We start from the raw sequence: 19,688 nt of genomic DNA on the forward strand, positions 1-19,688 counted from the left end.
TATTTACATTGAAAGCTTCTTGGGACTTCAGCTGTTAAGTCCATGGCACCATCTGATTATAGGTGTTTTAATAGTTAGACTTAATGCAATAAAGAGTACTTTGACATAGTGATTCAGGTGTATGTGCTGAATCATCCAGTGTGGATGTCAGTAATTACTAAAATAAATTTGCACATATTGATCTTGGTCCAAAACAGATTGACCTGAATTTTAAATAAGCAGTTTTACACATATGGACCGTAAAACAAGTATTAAGTGTGAAGTTAAATACATGCTGACCATATGACCCCGCAGCCTTACTCTTAGGTATCTAAGGGAATAAAAATGAATGTCTTCTCAAAAACTGTGAAGGTGCTCAAAAATGGTTAGAGGTAAAAGTAATAAATGAAATAATAGAAATGGTATAGAGAACTAAGTATAAATGAGAATATGGAAAAAGTGTGGATTTGAGCAGGAGTTTGTCAATCCTTGTAATAGTCTAAAAATAAAGATAGAAACTACATTGTGAGAAACTTTTTTTGCCTTTGAAGTGAAATATAAATACTTCCTAAAAGGCTTTCAACTTCATTCATTGGTCCTAATGGAAATGCAAATTAAACGTTTCTTGATGAGGTGCCACTTCATACCCACTTGAAAGACTATATATAAGACAGACAGTACTAAGTGATGGTGAAGATGTGGAGCAACTGTAACTGTATTGCTGGTGGGAATGTAAAATGGTACAGACGCTTTGGAAAATAGCTTGATTGCTTCCTAAAATGGTAGATATACACTTACCCTGTGACCCAACCGCTCTTCTCCTCGGTATCTATGCAAAAGAAATGAAAGTATTCTGTTCAGAATAGCTCCCAACTGGAAACAACCCAGATGCCTATCAGCTGGTGAATGGATGAACAAAATACTCTTCAGCATCAATGCAAAGGAACGGAGTACTGATAACATGCTACAACATGGATGAACCTCACAAACATGCTAAGTGAAAGACACCCGATGCAAAAGACCACATTTTGTATGATTCCATTTATATAAAATGTCCAGTAAAGACAAAGAACAGAAAGCAGATCAGTGGTTGTCTGGGGCCGGGGATAGGACCTGTGGTTGACTGAAGTCAGAGTGAGGGAATGTTTTGGAGTGAGGAAAATGTTCTCAAAGTAGATTGTGGTGAGGGCACAGCTCTGTACATTTACTAAAATTCATTGAATTGCTCACTGAGAATGAATGATTTTATGGTAAATACATTATATCTCAATAAAACTGTTAAAAACCCACATAAACATACCTTTAGACTATATTAGGTTGTTTATATCTTTAAAACGATTGCTTTTTTTTTTTAGATTAAAAAAATTGATTTTTAAAGAGAGGGGAAGGGATAGGGAGAGAGAGAAAAAAATCAGTGCAAGAGGGAAACATTGGATTGGCTGCCTCCTGCACATCCCCTACTGGAGATGGAGCCTGCAACCCGGGCCTGTGCCCTGACTGGAAATTGAATTGGCGACCTTTAGAAGCACCGGAAGACACCCAACCAACTGAGTCACAGTGGCCAGAGCTATTGCATTTTTTAAAGACATCAGAATTGGTAACTCTTAAGAAAATGCCAAGGTTTTAATTGAACTTTGTGATTATTTGATTCCTCTTTCCAATCTCTTCAGTAGCCCATTATTGTCTAATTCACACAAAGTATAAGGAAACCTGGGATGATTATTCATGCATGAAGTTTAAACAGTCCTTTTTGTCTAATGTAGGGCTTTTCTTGGTTTAGGGTTCTCTCTGGCTCTTGCTGGTTCAGGCATTTTTTTGTTCGTCACAATATCTACCTCTACAGCTTTGTTCTTAGGCTGTAAAACATTGCCACTTCCTGGTAGTGGCCTCAATTTAATTCCTAATGCTTTTTCCTCTTTCTATAGCTTTTTTTTTTTTTTTTTTAATTAATCCTCACCTGAGGATATTTTTTCCCATTGATTTTTAGAGAGAGTGGAAGGGAAGGGGAGAGACATACAGAGAGAAACATCGATGTGAGAGAGACACATCGATTGGTTGCAATTGGTTGTAATTGGAGCCTGCAACTGAGGTATGCGCCCTTGACCAGAATTGAACCAAGGACCCTTCAGTCCTAGGGCCGACGCTCTATCCACTGAGTCAAACTGGCTAGGGCTTGGCTTGTTTTAAAGCTTTGTTGAGCTGAAACCGGTTAGGCTCAGTGGATAGAGCGTCGGCCTGCGGACTGAAGGGTCCCGGGTTCGATTCCCGTCAAGGGCACATACCTTGGTTGCGGGCACATCCCCAGTGGGAGGTGTGCAGGAGGCAGCTGATCGATGTTTCTCTCTCATCGATGTTTCTAGCTCTCTATCCCTCTCCCTTCCTCTCTGTAAAATATCAATAAAATATACTTAAAAAAATAAAAATAAATAAAGCTTTGTTGAGTTGCGGCCAGAGTAGACTTTTTACTAGGGTGTGTTTAGCCCTAATCCTAACTTGTGGCCTTTCTGGGCTCTATGCCAAATGCCCCCTAGCATTCAAGATCTTTCTACTGTGGCTGGTTTTAATTCTTGTCCCTGTATGAGTTCTGTAAATTGTTCATTCTACACCTTTTCCAGTAGTAGTTCTTTCCCAGATAGTATATATGTATATATGGCCCCTTGGAGTCTCACCTGCATGTACAATTTAGTATTCAGTCAAAGATGGGGGTGGGGGTGGGTGGGGGGGAAAGAGTCACATTCCTGAGTTCTTTCTCTGGATTTCTTCCTTCTCTCTGGCCAGCAAATTCCAGCTGTCTCAGCTTCTCAGCTTCTCATCTCTATCTCTGGAGAGGTGGGAAGAGGTGATATTGTGAGAGCCGTTATATATATATATATGTGTGTGTGTGTGTGTATGTATATGTATACATATATACATATATACATATACATATATATACATATACATACATACACACACACACACACACACACATATATATATATATTTTAAAGATATATATATATAGGAGAAACCAAGATGGCGGCATAGGTAAACACCTAAACTGCTGCCTCGCACAACAATTTCAAAACTACAACTAAAAGACAGAACGGACACCATCCAGAACCGCAGGAAAGCTGACTGAGTGAAAATTCTACAACTAGAAGGAAGGAAAAAAGCTCACAGAGAATTGGAGGTACGGCAAAGGGTCTTTGTGCGCGCAGAGAGGAAGGGCGGCTGAGAGCCTGGCTGACTTTCTCTGGCGGAAGGGGGAAGGGAGCCCCCGACCGAACTGAACCCCGGTACTGACTGCACTGAAACCCTGTTCCGGGCGAGCCCCTGGGGACCCACGCTCTTGTGGGGGGAGTCTGGACTCTCGGGCGGAGACTCGGGAGCCGGGGAAGGCGGAAGACTGAAAGTCCGCTCGCGCCAGTGCGCACAAAGGCTGCGGGAGGCTGCCACAGGCTTTCCCTAGCGGAAGGGAGTGAGAGGCTCCTGACGGCACAAAACCCCAGTTCTGACTGAAGTGAGCCCCAGTTCTGACTGCAGCGAACCCCAGTTCCAGGCGAGCCCCCGGGGACCCACGCTCTTGTGGGGGGAGTCTGGACTCTCGGGCGGAGACTCGGGAGCCGGGGAAGGCGGAAGACTGAAAGTCCGCTCGCGCCAGTGCGCACAAAGGCTGCGGGAGGCTGCCACAGGCTTTCCCTAGCGGAAGGGAGTGAGAGGCTCCTGACGGGAGTGAGAGGCTCCTGACGGCACAAAACCCCAGTTCTGACTGAAGTGAGCCCCAGTTCTGACTGCAGCGAACCCCAGTTCCAGGCGAGCCCCCGGGGACCCACGCTCTTGTGGGGGGAGTCTGGACTCTCGGGCGGAGACTCGGGAGCCGGGGAAGGCGGAAGACTGAAAGTCCGCTCGCGCCAGTGCGCACAAAGGCTGCGGGAGGCTGCCACAGGCTTTCCCTAGCGGAAGGGAGTGAGAGGCTCCTGACGGCACAAAACCCCAGTTCTGACTGAAGTGAGCCCCAGTTCTGATTGCAGCGAACCCCAGTTCCAGGCGAGCCCCCGGGGACCCACGCTCTTGTGGGGGGAGTCTGGACTCTCGGGCGGAGACTCGGGAGCCGGGGAAGGCGGAAGACTGAAAGTCCGCTCGCGCCAGTGCGCACAAAGGCTGCGGGAGGCTGCCACAGGCTTTCCCTAGCGGAAGGGAGTGAGAGGCTCCTGACGGCACCGAACACCAGTTCTGACTGAAGTGAGCCCCAGTTCTGACTGCAGTGAACCCCAGTTCCAGGCGAGCCCCCGGAGACCCACGCTCTTGTGGGGGGAGTCTGGACTCTCGGGCAGAGAATCGGGAGCCGGGAAGGCAGAGGACTGAAGGCACACACGTGCTAGCAAGGGCAAGGCTGATGGGAAGCCAAGACTGAGACTCCACCCCATCCAAGCAGAGCACAGAGGCTATTGCAATTTGGCAAGTCTAATCCTATAAGGCTGTCTCCAGCACCGGACTTCTCCCAGCATAGACACAGCTGATCCTTACAGCCAACTGGCCTGGAGGTCAATTCTTCCCAGTGATACCAACAACAATAAAGACTTAATTACAACAAGGCTGTACACACAGTCCACAAAGGGGTACACCAAGAGTGTCCACCCCAGGTTAACTGGGGAGGCAGACCCACTGGGCCAAATTGGAAACCTAGCACACAAATCTACCAACTCAGGGAAGCAGTGAAAATGCGGCGTCTAAGAATCAGATCACAAACGAAAGAAATGGAGGAAAACAAACGACTGGATATAGAATTCAAAACCACGGTTATAAGGCTTTTTAAGAATATCCTAGAAAAGGCCGATAAATATAACGAGACCCTCGAAGAGATGAAAAAGGACCAACTAGAAATTAAACATACACTGACTGAAATAAAAAATATTATACAGAGACCCAAAAACAGACAAGAGGAACACAAAAATCAAGTCAAAGAATTGAAATACAAAGAAGCAAAAAACACTCAACCGAAAAAGCAAAAAGCAAAAAAAAAAATCCAAAAAGTTGAAGATAATGTAAGAAGACTCTGGGACAACTTCAAGCGTACCAACATCAGAATTATGGGGGTGCCAGAAGAAGAGAGAGAGCAAAATACTGAAAACCTATTTGAAGAAATAATGACCGAAAACTTCCCCCACCTGGTGAAAGAAATAGACTTACAAGTCCAGGAAGCCCACAGAACCCCAAACAAAAGGAATCCAAAGAGGACTACACCAAGACACATCATAATTAAAATGCCAAGAGCAAAAGACAAAGAGAGAATATTAAAAGCAGCAAGAGAAAAACAGTTAGTTACCTACAGGGGAGCACCCATACGACTGTCAGCTGACTTTTCAACGGAAACTATGCAGGCCAGACGGGAGTGGCAAGAAATTTTCAATGTGATGAATAGCAAGAACCTACAACCAAGATTACTCTACCCAGCAAAGCTATCATTCAGAATTGAAGGGCAGATAAAGAGTTTCACAGACAAGAAAAAGCTAAAGGAGTTCATCACCACCAAACCAGTATTATATGAAATGCTGAAAGGTATTCTTAAAGAAGAGGAAGAAGAGAAAAGGAAAGATAAAAATTATGAACAACAAATACATATCTATCAACAAGTGAACCTAAAAATCAAGTGAATTAAAAACCTGAGGAACAGAATAATCTGGTGAATACAATAGAATCAGGGGCATAGAAAGGGAGTGGACTGATAATTCTCAGGGGGAAAGGGGTATGGGGGGGTTCATAAAGAGACTGGACAAAAATCATACACCTATGGATGAGGACAGTGGGGGGTAGGTAAGGGCAGAAGGTGGGGTGGGAAATGGCTGGAGGGGAAATATGGGGGAAAAAAGGAGAAATAATTGTAATAATCTGAATAAAGATTTATTTAAAAAAAAAAAAAAAAAAAAAAAAAAAAAAAAAAAGATATATATATATATATATATATTTCAGAGAGGAAGGGAGAGGGAAAGAAATAGAAGCATCAATGATGAGAGAGAATCATTCATTGATCGGCTACCTCCTGCATACTACACTGGAGACCGACTGGGATGGAGCCTGTAACCTGGGCATATGCCCTGACCAGGAATCAAACCATAACCTCCTGGTTCATAGGTCGACGCCCATCCACTGAGCCACGCAGGCCAGTGTGAAGAGCCTTTCTTGCTTAAGGAGTTTGAATTTTATCTTGTAGGGAATAGGGAGCCAATGAAGGGTTTTAGGCAGAATTATGACCCGATCAGTCCTATGTGGTTTAGATACATATTGGGTGAGTGAAGAATCGTAGAAAAGAGACTGGAGGCAGCTAGAGCACAATTAGGAAGCTATGTGCGGGGCAGACCTAGGGGGAGATGAAATAAGGCATTACTGTGTGTGCTGCCTAATTGTATGGCTCACTCCATTACTTCCCATAGGCCTCTGTGCAGACACCATTCCATGAAGTTTCTCCTGACCAAAAGGTCAACCCCAGCTCCCTTCCTTATCCCCCGCTCCCTTTCCTGTTTTACTTTTTTCTATAGCACTATTATATTCCATATTTATTCTATTGTAATATAATTTGAAATCTTATAGGGCTAGGGTTTTTATCTGATTTGCTCAATAGTTTCTTCAATATTGAGATTAGCATCTGTCTTATAGTAGACTAGAGGCCCGGTGCACGGATTTGTGCACCAGTGGGGTCCCTTGGCCTGGCCTGCACCCTCTCACAATCCAGGACCTCTCGGGGGATGCCGGAGAGCTGGTTTCAGCCCGACCCGTGCAGGCCAGGCTGAGGGACCCCAGTATGCATAGGGTCTCTAGTATGCATATAAAATCTTTGGTTAATCTCTTCCCACCCTCCCCCCCTTCCCTCTTAGATTCATCAGTCTGTTCCATGTTTCCATGCCCGTGGTTTCTGCTCCTGCATTGAATGTCCCCTGGCGGTCAGTGCACATCATAGCTACCGCTGGTCGGCTGGTTGCTTAGGCTTTTATATATATAGAATACTCAGTAAATACTGCTGAATGAAAGAGTGAATGGGTTTGAGAGACATTTCAAAGATGAAAACCATATTCCAGGAAAGGGGTAAACACAGTGATCTTCAATTAGTTAATTAAGCAGTTTATGCCCTTGTAAGTAGTAATTATTTAGTTGGGAATGGAAATTGACTCTCCACGTAAGGAAGCTAAGGAAATCTTCAATAGGTAATGGATTTGGGGAATAATTCTAGCAATGAGCTAGAAATTTCAGTTTCTGTCAATCTGCTAGCTGACTTAAACCCCATTGCATCATGGATCAAAATCACAATAATGATATCTAACATTTATTGAGTGTACATGAATGTATGTGCTCCAGGCCTTTTAAAGTATGCTTTTGTTCTCCCAGAAGTCCCAGGATTTTCCAATTTAAGTCTGAATTCTAGATATATGAATTTCTTTAAAATATGCTTATTGTAAAGACAAGGGCTACTAATTCTAATGACATTATTGCTGCAAGGGACATTTCAGTTTGGGATTCCTGGTTTAGGATTTGATAGCCAGGATTGTGTGTTGAGGAATTAAAGGGGATTGCATTATGTAATTGGGTGGGCAGACTCTATAGTATAGTCCTGATATGATTGTGGTGGCACTCCATTTTAGATTCTTGGGATTAGATTTGGAAACCGTCTCTTTATTGATGTGAATTTGTGAGTCTCTAATTTCTTTGAGTATGAAGAAAATCCTGTTCTGCTTTCTTTCTTAATAGCAGGAATTTGAAACTCGGCTGCCTGCCTGGCAGGTCCATGTGGAAGATAGCAGTGTCGGTATGTGGGAATTCAGGCCTAGTGTTTCCAGATCTTCTGAATTTTCAAGAGAATTCTAATGTGAAATCTTCTGATTTTCTACTTTTGGTCAATACTGTGAGGACTAATATATATATATATATATATATATATATATATATATATATATATATATATATATATATATATAACTGTGGGATATATTGGGCTTGTGGACCTTGAGGGTGTGACCTCTGGTTTGGAGACTGAAGTATGGATCTGGATCTAGAAAAGGTGAGGGGAGGGGACAGGAGAGTTAATTAATTTCATATTCAGTAAAAACCTTTTCCAGATAAATCCAATTCAATCAAGGAGAAATCTCACCACATTACTACAGTCATACTACAGTCAAGGAAGCTGATAACTATCCTATATAATAAAAGGCTAATATGCAAAACGACCAGTTGCTATGATGCGCACTGACCACCAGGGGGCAGACACTCAATGCAGGAGCTGCCCCCTGGTGGTTAGTGTGGTCCCACAGGGGGAGCACCACTCAGCCAGAAGCCGGGCTCATGGCTGGCGAGCACAGCAGTGGTGGCGGGAGCCTCTCCCGCCTCCTTGGCAGTGCTAAGGATGTCCGACTGCTGGCTTAGGCCCGCTCCCCAGCCTAAGCCAGCAGTCGGACATCCCCCAAGAGCTCCCGGACTGAGAAAGGGCACAGGCCAGACTGAGAGACCATCCCCCAACCCAAGTGCACAAATTTTGTACACCGGGCCTCTAGTAGATTGATAAAATGTGAAACCTTAGATAACCACAAATACTGAGAAAAGTAAAAATTGTAAGACCTTTCTTTGCTTGGAGTCTAAGAGTATTTCAATAATCTATCCAGCTGACCCATATGTTAAAAAGTTTATATCATGTGACAAAATGATAGGTAATACCTGAGCAGTAGAGATCATTTTGACTTACAGGAATTGGGGAAGAAAAACTCACTTTTGGTTAGGGTTCTTGTGGAAGGATTCTTGAGGGAGAATGAATTTGCTCTGAGTTTTTCTCACATGAGTAGTACTTATTTAAACAGAGTTGTTAGTGAGAGTGGCATTATCTGAGTGTAGGTCTGTGGAATACAGGAAGTTAGCTTGCTGGAGAGGAGGAATCTTTTAAGGGTATGATGTGGAGTATGATGTTCCACCTAGCTTGGTTAACCTCTGATGTACTAGTGTTCTACAAGTGTCACTGATGTTGAAATATAACTTGTTGAATGTTTGGTTTCTTGTCCTATCTAATAAAAGAGTAATATGCAAATTGACCATCACTCCAACACACACAAGATGGCTGCACCCACGTGGTCAAAGATGGCTGCCCCCATGTGGACACAAGATGGCCACCACAAGATGGCCAGCAGGAGAGGACAGTTGGGAGGGACCAGGCCTGCAAGGGAGGGCAGTTGGGGGTGATGAAGCCTGCAGGGGAGGGCAGTTAGGGGTGATCAGGCCAGCAGAGGAGGGAAGTTGGGGGCGACTGGGCCTGCAGGGAAGGGCAGTTGGGGGGGGGGGGACCCAGGCCTGCAGGGGAGAGTAGTTGGGGGGGGACTAGGCCTGCAGGGGAGGGCAGTTAGGGGTGACCAGGCCTGCAGGGAGGGCAGTTAGGGTTGACCAGGCCTGCAGGGGAGGGCAGTTAGGGGCAAACAGGCCTGCAGGGGAGCAGTTAGGCATCAATCAGGCTGGCAGAGGAGTGGTTAGGGGGTGATTAGGCTGGCAGGCAGAAGCGGTTAGGGGCAATCAGGAAGGCATGAAGGCAAGCAGTTGGGAGATCGGGCCTAAATGGGCAGTCGGACATCCCTCGAGTGGTCCCAGATTGGAGAGGGTGCAGGCTGGGCTGAGGGACCTCCCCCCCCCCCCGTGCACGAATTTTGTGCACCGGGCCTCTAGTTGTAAATAAAAAGTTATATAAGTAATCTTGTGTAACATCTCATTCAGTCTACATCCTCATTAGAAGCTCTTCTATTCTCTCTTTAGATCAGTGGTTCTTAACCTTTCTAATGCCGCGACACTTTAATACAGTTCCTCATGTTGTGGTGACCCCCAACCATAAAATTATTTTCGTTGCTACTTCATAACTGTAATTTTGCTACTGTTATGAATCGTAATGTAAATATCTGTGTTTTCTGATGGTCCTAGGCCACCCTGCTAGCAGTTCTCAACCTGTGGGTCATGACTCACAGGTTGAGAACCGCTGCTGTAGAGCCTAAAACCATCGGGAAACACAGATATTTACATTACAATTCATTAACAGTAGCAAAATTACAGTTATGAAGTAGCAACGAAAATAACTTTATGGTTGGGGGTCACCACAACATGAGGAACTGTATTAAAGGGTCTCAGCATTAGAAAGGTTGAGATCCACTGCTTTAGGTAATTCCACTGATAGGAACTTGCTGTTTTTTTCTTCAAAAAAACCCAAAAAGCAACAAAACCCACAGTGCTAATTATATTAAAGAGATATTCCCTCTTCTTTTAACTTTCTTCAGCAGGACCTGCTGGGGGTCTAGTCTCTGAAGTGACCTAGAACAAGTCTGCTTTCCCCCTTACCCTAAGAGTGTGTCTTCTCACATCTGAAGATGAGCATTATGTCTTCCTTTAGTCTGCTCTGGTCCAGGCTACATAGTTCCAGTGCTTTGATTTATTCTTTCAGTGGTAGCATTTTTAAACCACTATATCCTGAATGCTATTCTCCAAAGTACCCCACTTTATTACTGATACTTTAAAAATTAATTCTTCAAAATTGAATGGAGCATTCCAAATGTCAAAGAAATAATGAATAGGGCTTTTAGTGATATTTGTACTTAATAAGTTGGCTAGATGAGCAAAGATTGATAAGCCTCCTTTGTGAGTCTTGTCAGTGTCTAAATTTTCAGTCGGGTCAGCTTTATTTCTTATGTGAAAAAGCACACTGGGGGAGGGGTGACAGAAAAAGTGATGATCACCACACAGATTGTTGTTTGGTTGCTGGTACTGCCAGCTAAGTCCAAGAAAGCAACAACATCATTACGTAGTTTGGCTGTATTAGAATAAGCTCTTTGTGATGTATACATCCATTATAGAGCTGGGTGGAATGGGATCTTGTTAAAACAGAGATTCCAAATATTGCTAATTTTGAAGGTTTCAGAAACTTAAATCTTTAAAATTAAAAGAAGTGATGGTATTTGGATATAATGTTTGATTTTGGTAGTTGACAGCAGTAATTGATTTATGACATAATTCTACTGACATTGCTTTGTGTTTTACACATACACAATACTTTGTGGTTTATTTTTGGACCCAATATCAGTTTTATTTGTGTAATTGCCAGTAATGTTAATAAAAATTAACAAAGATCACCAACATATATAAAATCATCACTAAGTTTCTTCTTCAGATGGTGGCATTCTAAATGTTAGGAATATAATTTGACTTAATTTTTTTGGTGTGATTTATTATTTAAATAAGAAATGAGCATAAGCCAGATGAGAAAAAGAAGGAAGTGAATAGCTTATTCATAGATGCAACCAAATCATTTGTTGCTTTCAGGCTGTCCTCTTCCTAAAAAGCACATCCATCCGTGTTGGTCCACCTGGGCTGTTAACATCTTCAGTAGACAGTCACCATGAGGGAAGCAGCATTTGTTGCAGGGAGGACTCAGCAATGGGTGCTAAGATTTGTGGGTGAAAGTATGATGAGATATTGTATTTATGTAGTCTCAGTCCCCCCCACAAGAAAAATGTACAAAGGGAAAACTAATAGTGTTACAATGGAGAAACCTAGCAGATACAACTGTAACCAAGTGGTCAGAGGTTACCATCCTCAGTAATGAGGCAGGGACATCATCATGTGCCTCTGGTATGACTCACTGAGCAGGGCATGGCATTACTTCTGTGTTGTGCTTGCCAAAGTGCATAACCTGAATTTAGTCATGAGGAAGCATTAGACAGACTCAGATGAAGGGACATTCTACAAAGTAACTGGTCAGTATTCCTCAAGTATCAGGGTCATGAGAGTCAAACTGTCCCAGATTGGAGGAGACGTGACAGTTGTATGCGATGTGTGATCCTGCACCAGAAAAAAGACATCAGTGGGGCAGTTGGCAAAAAAAGGTTGGCTCTAGATCATTTAATAAGTCTTGTTGATGGTTAATTTCCTGGTTTTGATCATTATAACTGGTTATATGAGGTGTTAACATTTGAGGAAACTGGATGAAGGGTACACAGGAATTATTTGTACTATTTTTGGAACTTTTCGTAAGTCTGAAGGTATTTAAAAAATGAAGTTAAGCCACAACCACAATGTCAAGTAATTAAACTCAGCTGAGAAACTAAGACTTTCATGCTTTTTCCTTGTGACGTCTCTTTTGATTGGTTAGGGGTGATACTCCTTGCTTCCTAAATCTCCACTGTGATCTGGTTAGCTGAGGTTTCTTATTGAGAAATTTTGGGATAAATGAGGCATTGCTGGATTAGATTGCAACTACATTTTGAAAGGTTTTGTTTAATTAATTAATTTACTTATTTATTTTTGTACAGAGCTGTAATTACATCTTTGGGTTTCCAGTGGCTCTGTAGGTTATTTGAGCTTTACTGTTGTAGCCACCAGAATCCCTGACTGGAAACTTAGCCTGTAATTAATTTACTGGTTTGTTTGTTTTTATTATTATGTTCTGAATACAGGTTAATCCCATGAAATCTTCTGCTATGTGTCATAGATTATCAGATTTAGTATTTGTTGGTTGTTGCCTAGGAAGAGCTGAGTTTTGTATAAAAATATTTTATTTAAAATTGGAATATTATTCGAAATATCTTATTTTTCTCCCAGAAAAGATAGGTTGGAGTTTTTGTAAATAGAATGAATAAGTAAACTTACATTGGCATAAGCACCAAGTGGTAATCTTTTATTGGGTAATAATTAGAATGGGGGAAATTAATACATGGAAAATATTTCTGTTATTGGAAGCAGTTATTAATATATGACTCATAGATTCTTAAATCTAGAAGAAACTTGATGCGGCTGTTTTGACCATTGTGGGAGAGGAAAAGAACATGGACTTGGGAGTTAGGAGACCTAGTTTTGCATCCCAGAGTCATTGCTGCTTATTATTGTATCTTGGACAGGTCATTTAACTTTTCCAAGCCTTAAGTTTCTCATCAGTAAAACTGGAATAATAGTAGTGGCTTGCACAGTTATTGTGAGAATTAAGTGAAGTAGCATGCCATGTGCCTGGTCTAACATGGGCATTTCATGTGTGCTGGCTCTGTTCCGATCTCCAGCCAGGTTTGTAACTAAGCTGTCTGCAATCGATGAGAATCTGCTTTGCCTCTAAAGACCTATAAAAAGATGATAGCATATATCAGTAACTCCTAGTGGTACTTCACAAGTTGTTTCCTAGGGAGGGTTTCCCATATCTCTTATTCCAGAGAAATTATTTTCTTTTATATGTTAGACACATTAGCTATTACTACAAAATCTATTAGACAACTGTCACTCATTTGTGAGATGTTCCTTTGTGTTTTAGTGTTCTTACTGAAATTGTCTAATACAAATAGCACATTAAAGTCATTTTAGGAGAAACTATTTTATGAGACAAAGGACAAGAAGATTTACAGACAGTTGGAAGGAAGCATTTCCATGTAATTTTCGGTTTGAGCTGGCATTTTGATCCTCCGAGAGAGACCAACTATTCCTAAAGTTCCAGTCATTGTTCCTGTTTCACTCTAGTTTCAAAAGTACTTTCATTTATTCCTCAGTTTCCTGATTTTGCTATTGTACTGTTGGTTTGTAAGTGAACATCATTGTTCTTAGGAATTGTACACTGAAGAGTTTAGAGCTTGAAGGGGCATGTCTGTAACTTACTCTCAGATGGTTAAGAAAGAAATAACATATGTGTGTATATGTGTATGTGTATATATGCATCTATATAGAGAGGAGGAGAGTGGTGGGGAGGGGGAGAATAATGTATTAGCCACAGCAGTGTTAACAATTGGTGAATTTGGTTGAGGGGTGTTCCTTGTGCTTTCCTTATGATTTTACTCTTAAGTTTGAAACTACCTCAGAGTTACATTGGATTGAATTATATTCCTGTACCTGAGGAGATGTAAGTGGCAGTTTTGGGAGGGAGGGAGGTTAGAAGCAACCGAGGGAGTATAAGGAGTAAGTAATAAGTAATTCAGTAAATTCACTGCAAAAAAATTAGTTGTTCCTTTGACTTACTTTTCTTCCAATTCATTTTGTGTAGAAGGGCCTCTGTAGAAAGAGAGGAAGCTGCTGCTGTATCAAAGCAGAGAAAACTAATTGGAAGTGAAATAAGATGATAAAAAGTAAAGATTTTTAAATATGTATTTATAAGACATATACAAGGATAAAATAATGTATAAGGCAGAAATATTAGTATTTTAAAAATTAAATTAAAGTAAAAATTAAAATTAATCTTTCTTCTATCATAGAGGCACAAGTTAGTTTTCTGGAATTAGCACTCTACCCTACTAGTTAATAGGTATTAATTGATCCTATATTTTAAATTGCTGTTTGATTTTAAAGTTAACATTTTGTAGTCTTAATAAAAGTTTACATGATGTTTATTATCACTTTTTACCCTTCAAAAAGAGTCTTTTAAACTAAAAAAGTTTTTCTTGTACCTTTTCCCTTTTCTTTCATGTCAATGATGACATCTTTTTGGGGAACTCAGAAGCCAGCCAAAGGTAAGAGATTTGGTGTATTATGCGATGGTTGTAAAGATCTGGGGTGCATATTTTTCAAGTACTGGCAATTTTCTTCTCAAAAAGTATTTTCCCTTTGCCACTTCGGTAAAAGTAATCAGCCTATTCATAAATCCGAAGCCATTTATTGGCATAAGAGGGACTGGAGCTTTATGGAAAAACTGTATTTGTACTTTGACCAATTATGGCCAGTCTCCTGGCAACAGCAACACAGATTCCTTTTGTGCTTTGCTGTTCACCATGGATTGGCTCAAAACCTGTTGTTCCAATCTGTGGTCAGAACTGCACTAGGCAGACTCATCTTTGTTGCTCCCAAGACAGCTGGGGACACATTCTCAGGCCAACAGAAACCTGCCCTGGCCCACAGCTTCCTCAGAAGGGAACATGCTTTCATCTTAGATTTGAGCCCAGATTCTAAAGAAACTTCCTTGGGTTGCGTCAGTTCCTGTATCTCAGGGAATTTATAGGTGTGCCAAAGTGGGCACCAGAACTATATTTTTGAATTGACCATTCTCTGAAGTTACTTGAAACTTTCCAGGAAATTCAGATTCTTATCTGCATTCTTAGAATTTTGTTTTAGTTTTAGAGTCTATAGTTGAATTGTAATTCTGTCCTCTATTGTTGCTAAAATATCTATAGCCCTGGCTATTTGGGACTCTGAATGATTTAAAAAAATAGTTTAATATGGTACTCACTTCTTTATATATGCAAAACTAATTTTATTAGTTTTATGTCATTTTTTTTATGTAAAGGCGCTGGATTATTATTTTTTATTTATTTGAGAGAGAGAGAGGAAGGGAGAGGGAGAGAAAGAAACATCGATGTAAGAGAGACACATCCATCGGTTGCCTCCCGCATGCATTCTAACTGGGGATTAAATCTGAAACCTGGGCATGTGCCCTGACCAGAAATTGAACCCGAGACCCTTCTGTGTATGGGACAACACTCCAACCAACTGAGCCACACTGGCCAGATCGGTGTTGGATTATTTTTGTTTTCTTATTTTTTTGGTAGAACAGGGGCTAGAGATTTCAGTAAAGATGTGAGGAGACATCACATGACTATTTTAAAACTATTTATGTTTTATTTAATTCAACTATATATTAATGTTTAAAGAAAATGTGTTGATATAAAAACTATGGAAGGACCAACATCATGTTATTAACATCTTGGTTACCTCTAGGGAGTGGTATGCTTGGTGAGTGGGAGGCCTTTATTTTTTATTTTATGCTTCTGTGTTATTTGACTTTGTTATAATGAATGTGTGTTTCTTCTCTGGTACTTGAAAAAAAGTTTTTATTAAAATAGTTAAGGAAAAATGGTTGTTTAGAAAGGGAAGGGCTTGTCTGCTTTAGGAAATCCATGGCTGGAAAATTCTTATAATAATTTATAAAATTGCTAAAACTTAAAGAAGACCATTCAGTGTTGTTAGTAAATATGAATTAAGTGTTCATTAGTTTCCAGCTTTGTACCAGGCTATGGGGCTCAAAAAATTCGGGGAGTTAAGCTCATTTAGCCTCGTAGTAGAGAGCCTACTGGTGAACAGACTGCTGGCTCAAAGGCTGGGTTCAACTCCCAGCCCCCTCCCCCAATCCCTCCTGCCAGCCACCACGTTAACTTCTTTGTACCTCGATGTCCTTTGTACCTCAGTGGCTTAGCATGGACTTATCAGCTATTATTATAGTTACTTTAATGATCGCTTTTCATCTGGAATTGAGAATAAGAAATTCAGTTGTTTTAGGAATCCCTAAATTAAAAAGAGAAAGAAAAGAAACCAACTCATAATAATGGAGAGAGGAGTGCCTTTTAAGCCCAATCCTTGATAAGTATACAGGTATGGTGATGGAACCTGAGGCTCTCAGGCTCCGAGAAGAATCAGGGTGGTTCCTACTTAACCTTATTAAGAATAGAAGTAAATAAGATGATCAGAGATGAGAGTTGAAAGCTAAAACAGAAGAAACTTAATTTGAGCTTCACATTTTATTTCGTCTTAGCCTGCTGAAATGATTTTCACCCTGGCTGATGAATGTACTTGGAAAAGCAGCCCCTACCTGAAATTTTTATACACAGACCTTGGGGATGACCTTCCATCTTCCTTCTTCTTTTCGTCTTCTTCCTGTTGGAGAATTGCTAACACAGTGAACCACCACCATTATTGATAGATACATGTTTTGCTTTGGAAAAATGTTGAGGATTAGTTGCAGCTGGATGGTAGCTTCTGGGCTCCAGGGCTCCTGCCTCTTGGGTGTTTTAAGCTCCTGGGCTTCTGCTTGCCTTTCTGGCCTGTGTTCTCCATCACTGCCCCTTCCCAGGGAGCACATGCCTCCTCTGCCTGCTGTTTTGCACAAAAAAAGGGTGTTCTGATCCTTCCCTTCTTAAAGGTGTTTTTATTTTTTCTTATTTTTAATTAATTTATTTCTAGATACCAGGCACAGGATCTCGACACTCTGGCCAGGCTGTATAGATTTTTGTGCAAATAATGGGATCATGGTCTAGACTTTCATAACATTTACGTTAACATATGAAAATGTTCTTATTAGCCTTTTACAATCTTAAAGCTATACAAAATTGCACATGGATGTGTTATAATTAATTTAAAGAATCGGCTATTTTATAGCTATTTTCAACTTGCTATAGTAATTATCTTTACATATTATTTTTTTGTAAGAGAAAATTTATTTGGTAAATCACAGAGGTAGAAAAAGTAATTCCTAGAAGAAATGGGCTTAGGAAAACAAGCTTTAGAGGTAAAGGAAGGGCCATGGAGCTTGGGAGTGAGGAAGGTGCTTGGGGCAGGGAGGAAGAAGGGAAAGGGAAAGGGAAAGGCTCAGGAGAGGAGAGCGCCAACATTTTATTTTTAAAGAAATCTTTGTTTTCTCTGAGAAAATAAAAATGTAGAGACTACATAAGAGCACAAAGAAGAAAACAAAAAATATAAATCTTATCATGAAAAATATACTTTGTTATATGTGTGTGTATCATAGCCATCTTATTGTACATATATTTTTTTAATTTAATAAATCTTTATTGTTCAGATTATTACATTTGTTCCTCTCTTTTCCCCCCATAGCTCCCCTCCACCTGGTTCCCATCCCACCCTCTGCCCTTACCTCCCCCCCCACTGTCCTCATCCATAGGTGTACACTTTTTGTCCAGTCTCTTCCTGCACCTCCCACACCCCTTTCCCCCCGAGAATTGTCAGTCCACTCCCTTTCTATGCCCCTGATTCTATTATATTCACCAGTTTATTCTGTTCATCAGATTTTTAATTCACTTGAATTTTAGGTTCACTTGTTGATAGACATGTATTAGTTGTTCATAATTTTTATCTTTACCTTTTTCTTCTTCCTCCTCTTCTTTTTTTTTTTTTTTTTTAATTAGAATTTTTTTTTTTTTCTTTTTTTTCTTTTTTTTTTTTTAAATAAATCTTTATTCAGATTATTACAATTATTTCTCCTTTTTCCCCCCATAGCTCCCCTCCACCCCTTTCCCACCCCACCTTCTGCCCTTACCTCCCCCCCACTGTCCTCATCCATAGGTGTATGATTTTTGTCCATTCTCTTCATGAACCCCCCCATACCCCTTTCCCCCTGAGAATTATCAGCCCACTCCCTTTCTATGCCCCTGATTCTATTATATTCACCAGATTATTCTGCTCCTCAGGTTTTTAATTCACTTGATTTTTAGGTTGGCTTGTTGATAGATATGTATTTGTTGTTCATAATTTTTTCTCTTTACTTTTTTCTTCTTCCTCTTCTTTAAGAATACCTTTCAGCATTTCATATAGTACTGGTTTGGTGGTGATGAACTCCTTCAGCTTTTTCTTATCTGTGAAGCTCTTTATCTGCCCTTCAATTCTGAATGATAGCTTTGCTGGGTAGAGTAGTCTTGGTTGTAGGTTCTTGCTATTCATCACATTGAAAATTTCTTGCCACTCCCGTCTGGCCTGCATAGTTTCTGTTGAGAAGTCAGCTGACAGTCGTATGGGTGCTCCCTTGTAGGTAATTAACTGTTTTTCTCTTGCTGCTTTTAATATTCTCTCTTTGTCTTTTGCTCTTGGCATTTTAATTATGATGTGTCTTGGTGTGGTCCTCTTTGGATTCCTTTTGTTTGGGGTTCTGTGGGCTTCCTGGACTTGTAAGTCTATTTCTTTCACCAGGTGGGGGAAGTTTTCGGTCATTATTTCTTCAAATAGGTTTTCAGTATCTTGCTCTCTCTCTTCTTCTGGCACCCCCATAATTCTGATGTTGGTACGCTTGAAGTTGTCCCAGAGTCTTCTTACATTATCTTCAACTTTTTGGATTTTTTTTTTTGCTTTTTGCTTTTTCGGTTGAGTGTTTTTTGCTTCTTTGTATTTCAATTCTTTGACTTGATTCTTGTGTTCCTCTATTCTGTTTCTGGGTCTCTGTATAATATTTTTTATTTCAGTCAGTGTATGTTTAATTTCTAGTTGGTCCTTTTTCATATCTTCGAGGGTCTCGTTATATTTATCGGCCTTTTCTAGGATATTCTTAAAAAGTCTTATAACGGTGGTTTTGAATTCTATATCCAGTCGTTTGTTTTCCTCCATTTCTTTCGTTTGTGATCTGATTCTTTGACCCCGCATTTTCACTGAATCCCTGAGTTGGTAAGGTAGATATTTGTGCTAGGTTTCCAATATGGCCCAGTGGGTCTGCTTCCCCAGTTAACCTGAGGTGGACACTCTTGGTGCACCCCTTTGTGGACTGTGTGTACAGCCTTGTTGTAATTAAGTCTTTATTGTTGTTGGTATCACTGGGAAGAATTGACCTCCGGGCCAGTTGGCTGTAAGGATCAGCTGTGTCTATGCTGGGAGAAGCCCGGTGCTGGAGACAGCCTTATAGGATTAGACTTGCCAAATTGCAATAGCCTCTGTGCTCAGCTTGGATGGGGTGGAGTCTCAGTCTTGGCTTCCTGTCAGCCCCGCCCCTGCGCGCATGTGCACTTTCAGTCCTCTGCCTTCCCCAGCTCGAGTCTCCGCCTGAGAGTCCAGACTCCCCCCACAAGAGCGTGGGTCCCCAGGGGCTCGCCTGGAACTGGGGTTCACTGCAGTCAGAACTGGGGCTCGGTGCAGTCAGAATCCTCTGACTCCCCTCCACTAGGGAAAGCCTGTGGCAACCCCCGCAGCCTTTGTGCGCACCGGCTCAGCGCGTGTGCGCACTTTCAGTCCTCCGCCTTCCCCGGCTCCCGAGTCTCTGCCCGAGA

General features: G+C 41.3%; 1 protein-coding gene across 2 annotated transcripts in view; it reads left to right on the forward strand.

Moving 5' to 3' along the window:
* KIF13B (kinesin family member 13B) overlaps positions 1-19,688 on the forward strand; it is a 265,652-nt gene that overhangs the window by 67,117 nt on the left and 178,847 nt on the right. For both annotated transcript variants that reach the window (XM_080674636.1, XM_080674635.1), the window contains exon 3: positions 14,435-14,447. In XM_080674636.1, the coding sequence (XP_080530762.1) occupies positions 14,435-14,447 (13 nt within the window). The remainder of the gene's footprint in view (positions 1-14,434; positions 14,448-19,688) is intronic.

The sequence above is a fragment of the Plecotus auritus genome, assembly GCF_963455305.1.
Source record: "Plecotus auritus genome assembly, chromosome: 6".
Classification (NCBI taxonomy): Eukaryota; Metazoa; Chordata; class Mammalia; order Chiroptera; family Vespertilionidae; genus Plecotus; species Plecotus auritus.